Genomic DNA, 7780 nt, shown 5'->3' with positions numbered 1-7780 from the left:
TTGAAGCTGTTGACTCCACCCCTTTCCTCTGGCTCTTACAAATTTTCTCCCATCTCTTCTGGGAATTTTTCTGAGCCTTGGAGGGGGTGGCAGATGCAGGGCAATCTCTCTTGAATTATGGAGAGATATTGACCTCTTGGGCCTCCCCATCATTCATCTTCAAGACATGGCTGCTGATCTATCTTGGTGGTGTTTCCCCTACTATAAAGACAAATGGAAGGAAGTAGACACATCTAAACAAGCATGAATGTAAATACAAATGTCTAGAAGATATCCCAGTAGGTGTACCATATTTATTAAACAATGTATTTGCAATGGCTTCCCCACTGGGGTCTGTAGCCTTCCCTGACACGGGGTTGGCCTGGTGTACAGCACCAGATGTGTATTCTATCCTTAGGAGCGGGCCTTATCCAATTAGAAATTTGTCAGTTGTACTATGTTAGTTGAGCCATAATTGCACTAGCAGGCATTGCTTGACATGTCCATACTGTACAGCATGTGGGGTCCATTGTTAAGCAGGATCACAGGGGATCCTTTTTCACCAACCATTTGCATAGCACCTTTTGGCACTATGAAAGCAATCCAGCCAGTGGCATGGAGGTTTTAGTTTAGTCTTGGCTCTGTTTCTTCTTCTCCCATGCTCACATCACACAGTGTCTTTAGCAACATGGCCTTAGCTTACCTTTCTAGTGTACAACTGACATTAGAAGCAATATCCTTGGTTAATTTGAGGACATCTAGGATCTCTCTTTGACCAACAGCTCATGGGGCAGGGGCAACCCATCCCTGATACTGTAAGTTTTCTTAACAGTTGTATAGTTTTGGATGCCTCTGTTTTTATCTTACACAACCAAAAAGCTCCCAAGAATCTTACAGCTATAGCTGGCCATTGTTTCTTCAGGTATCTTTCAAATGGGTTTCACATCTATAAAACACTCAAAGGTTAACATCATATATTAAATAAATCATAGACAAGGTCTAACACAACATGGAAAGGTTTTATCCATTCGTATTAATTGCTTTCTACATAGAACTTTGTTAGGTACCATAGCATGGGCAAGAGGCATTAATTTGGTTAGTTGTTTACTGTCTTTAGTTATCCATTCTGCATTCTGGGGATCTTACATGGAATCTCTGTATTGTTTTATCCTTGATACATTTACAGGTGCTGGCTCCAGTTGCTTGACCCTGCACCAGGCTAAGGAAGCAGGGCATCCCTCTTGTCCCTGCTGCACCTGTTGGTTCCGAGTCAGGCAGGCCCTGGGTCTGCCTCCTTGCTGTAGCCATATCTGCCACCTCTCCATTGACCATACTTGGCTGCTGGGGGAGGCCCTGGTGGGAAAAACTGCCTCCACCCATAGCATAGCCTTTCTTAGGAGAGAAATTCACCTTATTTAATATTTGGAGATCCTTAACCATCCATGATAGTTTTTATCCTCTGAATGCCTTTTGTAAACTGTACTTCAGGGTTTAAAGCCTTCCAGAAACTCCTTAGTACCAAATTTGGTTTTCTATCAATTTTTTCTTTGGGAATTTGGGCTTGACATAAATCTTACCACATTTGTCTTCAAGTAACCCAAATGGACCATTTTTTTCTGTCTGGTCTTTCTTATGTCTCTTGTAGGTTGTTCTATAATGCTACACACATGTTTTACCTGCTGGTTTGAGTCACTTTGATCTGCTAAAGCCTCTCTCACTTTACAAATACTCTGTCCCATGAAAAGACTTTGCAAAACCATTAAAGCTCTATACCATTCTTGAGGTCCAAGTTGAATTAACCTTTCCTTTATATCTCTGGTGAATATAGCCCTATCTGGCCCAGCAAACTGGGTGTCATGTATTGCTTTTTTCATACCTGGTTCTCTCAGTAATGCCTGTTCCTCTTTTATAGTCCTCCAGACTTTGTTAATTATGGGAGTTTCCCTTGGTAATGACTACATATCTTTAATGCCTTGCACCAGCCATTCGATTAAGGGCTGCTCCCCTCTGCATTGGCCTAGGTTGAATAGCCTATGTCGCAAGGACAGATGGGTGGTTGCTCAGCTCTGAAGGACTTAGACTGATGTTATTTGCTCCCATGTCTCATACCCTCACAAGCCACGTGGTGAGGAATGCTCTGATTTCCTGCTTATAAGTCTTTATCTTACTTTCCACAGCTCTAGTGTGGAATATTTTCTCCTTGCTATAGTCCTGTTCACTTTTTTCTGTTTGTATCAAAGGTTGAATCTGAGGGGCAGATTTAGCTACTTTTAATTCTAGGTTGTTTCTTTTCTCACTACTTTTCCTGGGTCCTTGGAGTCCTGAACCCCTAACCTTATACAAGTTAAAATATTCTGTTTTTTCTCTCTCTCAAGCTCTGAGGCTGAGACTGAATTTGCCAGTAACTCCTTAGTCATTTCAGCCTCCTGTGAGGCTGTCTTTGTTTCAGAAAAATCTTTTATTATACAAAGTGGTCATGCCCCCCGCTAGATTCCCCTCTTGCTTCCATGGCTTATAAAATTATCTAGTCTCTTTATGATCTTTAAAGAATTTTCACATACAATTAATTGCATTATTTCTCCACATTTATGGCACAGCTGTGGCCCCGGAATTTCCCCTTTGAGTCTGTCTGAATCTGCATGGCCTATGTCATTTTAGTTATATATTTTATGATCCATTGTACAATGCACGTAAGCACAGCTAACCCCCTTAAGCTTATGGGGTTTGGCTACCCTCTCCCCTGGGTTCCTGCTAGCTGGTCCCAGATGGGTCGTGTTACCTCACAGGATGCCTTGTGGTGCCCATCTCCATCCTTCTGGATTTGGGATTGGGATCAGTTCACAAGATGCTGCTGGAATCATGACGCTTTCCCAGGCCCACATCCTCATGTTTTTCCCAGATGCTTGTGGTTCGTGTATCCTGCTGACTACTCCAATAGTTTTGCCAAATTTTTTCCTTTTTCCTCCCTTCTTGGAAGACTCGTGCCCTGCTTGCTCTCTCTGAGATGCCAGGGCTAACAAAGTGACATAAGATATCCTATTTGAATTTTGCATAGTTATATGACATTTGGGAGGGGTGACTTACAAAAACATGGATTCTTACAGGCTTTTCATTTTCCATATTTGAAACACACATGCTATCCATCTGCTGCCCATGGTCTCTCTCACTCCACTTTCCTTGTGCCCAATATGGTGTTGGCTCCTCCCTTTAATGGCTTGACTTGCAAAGAAACAGCTTCTCATAACCCACGAGCCATTCAAGCCCTACCAGTATTCTCCATCAGCTTTCGCATGGCCATGCCACAGTCTGAGTGCCTCATCTTGCCCTGCAGAGCCGTTCCCTGCTTCCCAGCTGGCTGCACACTGTATGCTTTGCTTCAAGTTTAAAAATGGTTGCAGCTCACCCCTTTTCCCAGGTTGCCCCACATCATCCACTCTTTTTGAAGGAATGAATAATTTTCGGGCTACAAAGCTGTTGATCTTCAAACAGTGCTGGCCATTGCTTCTGCTCTTGGTTACCCACCAGAAAGTTAACTTCTGCAGACATTGAATATGTGAACTATGGCACAAACAAAAAGAAATCAAGCTGGTACTGACCTCAAAGCTTCATCTCGATTGGTTAGTAATTTTCACGGTGCTCGAAAGTTCTATGCATGCTACTGGAAGAGAAAATTAATCATCAGTCAACCTTACCCAGCTATGAATCCCATGGACTACAACTGAACTGGAAAGACAGTCCCACTAGTGTAATGGTGGCACAAATGTTATAGGAGTAACCAACCACTTTCTGATTGAATTAAAGGTCCACTACACAAGATGGCACCCATACCTGACACTGATATTTACATTTTTGCAAATATTCTTAAGGTTCATTATGAGATGCCAATGACTACTTGAAAACAATTTGATCTTTTGGGGCTTTGTCTTTTTATTTCAACATATTTTATGGTATTTTTATCTTATATTGATGAGCGCATTATCTGCATGTACATATATGTACTTGTGTAGTGCAATGTCCACAGAGGTTAGAAGAGGGTATCAGATTCCCTGGAACTGGAGTTACACATGACTGTTAGCTGCCACGTGGGCACTGGGAATCAAACTTAGGTCCTCTGCAAGAGCAGCCAGTGCTCTTAACCACTGAGCCATCTCTCCAGCCCGACTGGGGCTTTGCTCTTAAGATTTCTTAGGCAGGAACCAGAACAAATCTTAATCTAGAATTAATTTTGATCAGATACTAAGGAAAGACTGTTGAGCACACCCTCAATGTCCTTCAAACTATAAAGATTTTCTTTCTGGCTGGGGCAAATTCCACTGCAGGCTCCTGCTCCATCCCTTACTCCAGCAGAAGATGTAGAAGCAGGGGGAAATAAATACCATTTTATGAGTTTTGGGCCTTTAAGCCATAGCTGAGTTTGCTTTGAAGGTACCTCTAGGCCCATCTTATGGGTACCTAGGTCTCTTTGAAGGACATCTGCAGAGCAGCAGACTGGTTTTAGAGCAAGGACTCCATCCATTGAACCCATTCATCTACAGGATGCTCACTTCCATCCCAGGTGCTCTTAGAACTTAACCTTTCTGTGTCCCAAATCTGAACAAATTGAGAAACATGTTGCTTTTTTCATTTGTCTACATAAACTTGAACACTTTTAAAGTAAGACTCAAAAATAAACTAAGAGATGGAAAATCCCATGTCATTAGTAGTGCTTTATTTGATAGAGCCAAAATATTTCAATTAATATGGTGTGCTCAGTGCCATTGAAATAATTAAACATGGTGTATAATTACTAGACTTCAGTAATTGGTTGAAGAATTTTATTGACAATTTTATTAAGTACTGTTTTAAACGTAATTAGGTTTCTATAATTTTGAAAAAAATCTATGTATACTATAATGACTCAAGTAAATGTTGAAATAAGATTTAACTTTTTTTCTAAATAAAATTACAATTAATGAATTTCAGATATCATTTTAAATTTTATATCCACTGGATTTGAATAGAATCACCAAACATATGTAACCTTGCACAGAAATGGTTTATAATTCAAATTTTAGCTTTGTCACCTCTACATTTCATGTCACTGGATTCCTCTTACTATGAACATTTCAATGTTGCCAGTGAAACTAAAGAATTTTCTATTGCGACTCCAAGAATAAATGAAGACATTCCTTTTAGGCATCTGTTTATTGGATTACCTGTGGGGATGTTATTATGTGAATGCTTAGAGAAATATGGTCAACATTGACAGATTTCACTGTAGGAATACAATGATTATGGCTGGAAGAGTTCAAGAGAGTATGTATTAAAGTGAAGAGAAACTTAAACATGGAGAGAAAATGGTTACTCTTCAAACTCACTTGTGGTTTTTGGCCAAGTCTTGAGTTAAAGATCAACATCAATTAAGAAGAATAAGAACTTTGAGTCAATTGAGGCTAGTGTTTGTGGGTAGCATCATGTATAATGTATGTAATTAGTAATGATGTAGCTATTAACAAATACATGTTTTTAATATAAATGTAGATGTAAGATTTATATAATTTCAGCAAAACATGTCCCAAAGGATTGTAGTGTTGCCAGCAACTGCAACATGGCTATAATTTTTTGTGGTAAGAAATATGGAATTAGATAGTAATGGTGTAATTGGCAGTAAAGAACATGAACATGTGCCACCTGTATTAAACAGAAAGAGATGATGCCTTGATACTATGAAAGATCTAGACTAATATAACTAGCCTAACTTATTTTGGAATGGCCAGTGACTGTATCTGGTCACTATATTTTGGCTGAACTATAGAAAAACAATAGCAGAAGCAAGAAGATCTCCCCTCTTCTAGGAGGTGATTGTAATATTCCAAATGGAGATGAGGTGGCTTGGTTTATATAGAGGTGACAGAGGAAAAAATGGAATTCTAAGGCTGATAAGATATGCTTATGGGCCAGGTTTTGGTTATTATGCAAAGTGAGATCCAGAAATACCTTCGAATTTTGGTGCTTATAAAGCTGCAAACAAGGAGCTTACATTAACTGGGATAAGGAAACCATGGCTAATTAGATGCTCTATTCCATAGATGAGCAAATGGTTTTTTATGTTTCTATGCTCTGGTCCATGAAAATACAACTTTCTGGTATATGTTCCAGTGATAGTCTTCTGGTTCTATTTAGGGAAACAAATTCCTTTCCCTTTAGGATTTCCAAAATGTCTTATTTATGTGTTTTAATCTAATTTAGTGCATTTCAATATCCTGGGCTTTATATATTTCTGCCTTAGCCACTAGACTGTCCTCTCTTTGAGTAATGGGACCAAAATTTACTTATGTAGTGTAGTTTTCAAATAATTTGCTGGTTACAAAATGATTTTCAATCAACATTTTGAATAATTGAAGGAAAATGTTGAAATATATTGGTTAAGAATTTTAAAGTTTTTTTTAACACTTCATTTGTTCTTCCAAACCTGTGCATTGTTCCCACCATTCACATTTCTTTAAGTGAACATTGATTTTCATATTTCCACTGGTTTCCCTTTGTTTCCTTGTTTCTGTCTCTCAGTCTCTGCCTTCTAATTGTGATTTTGAGCACTCTCCATCGCAATTAATGTAGCAAGAACACAGGTGCCTTCTGAAGTTACGCACCCCTCCTCAGTAATTTCCAAATCTGCTGTTTAATCTCCTGGGTTCGTACTCCATAGACAATGGGATTCAGAGCAGCAGGAATAACATGGTGTAGCACATTAAGTAAGACGGGGATGTCAGGGGAAACCTTTTCCTTGACCACATGAGTAAGGATTAAAACCAGCAGAATAGTACTGAAGAAGAGAATGAGGAGGAAATGAGAGCCGCAGGTGCGCAGAGCTTTGGCAGCTGCCCCCTTTGCCTTGAGTCTGAGAATGGTTTGGAGGATGAAAGCATAGGAGAGGAAGATAAGGATGAGGTCAGAGCCCAGAAGGGCCCAGGCCAAGCCTAGCTGTACAATTCGATTAATGACAATGCTGTCACAGGAGAGTTTGGACACAGAGAGGTTGGCACACATACAGTTCTCAATTATCTTTTTTTCACAGTAGTGGAGACGGGCAGAGAGGACAGGAATGGGTGAGCTGAGAAACACATTCCGGGTCAAGATAAAGAGAGCAGCCTTTACTACAAACTGCTCAGTGATGATAGATGAGTATCGCAGAGGTTTGCAAATGGCTACATATCGGTCATAGGCCATGACCATGAGGGTGCAAGACTCCATGGGGAGAAAGCTGTTCATGATGAACATCTGCAGGAAGCAGGCAGAGAAGCCGATGGACCTGAGGTCAAACCAGAAGATAGCCAGGACCTTGGGGATGACGGTGAGGCAGAGCACGACATCCAAGAGGGAGAGGAGGCTGAGCAGGTAGTACATGGGTTCATGCAGAGAGACCTCTAACCAGATGATGATAAGGAGGGTGGCATTGGCCCCCATGGCCAGGAAGAAGAGGAGACTGAGGGGCAGGGATAGCCAGAGTTGCCAGCTGTGAGATCTGACAAAACAGTTTAGGAAGAATTCAGAGACATCCAGAGAGAGGGAGCTATTATTCCTAAGCATCATTGGCTGTCACTTTAGTATGGTGGATGTCTTCAAGTAGCTGAAGAAGAAAGAGTTTAGTGGCACCACAGACTTTGATAGATGTGTTTAGTCGGTAAGGTCCACAAGGGTAAGGAAATAACCCTTAATACCGTATCGCTGCTGCCTAACATGTAAGTTATAGCTCTAAGACAGGTAAAATGTTTCCCCGTTTTGGTTTTTAAAATATGGTTCTTGTGGTATTTTTATCTTGCAT

General features: G+C 40.5%; 1 protein-coding gene across 1 annotated transcript; it reads right to left on the bottom strand.

Moving 5' to 3' along the window:
* Positions 1 to 6600: 6600 nt before the first annotated feature.
* Positions 6601 to 7548, bottom strand: LOC103737585 (olfactory receptor 56A3-like). The gene has a single exon (XM_008837411.1). It carries the CDS (start codon positions 7546 to 7548, stop codon positions 6601 to 6603), a length of 948 nt encoding a protein of 315 aa, XP_008835633.1.
* Positions 7549 to 7780: the final 232 nt, after the last annotated feature.

Source organism: Nannospalax galili, unplaced genomic scaffold (assembly GCF_000622305.1).
Source record: "Nannospalax galili isolate Female #2095 unplaced genomic scaffold, S.galili_v1.0 scaffold398, whole genome shotgun sequence".
Classification (NCBI taxonomy): Eukaryota; Metazoa; Chordata; class Mammalia; order Rodentia; family Spalacidae; genus Nannospalax; species Nannospalax galili.
Note: the sequence above shows the minus strand (reverse complement) of the source record. Positions and strands in the feature narration are given on the sequence as shown.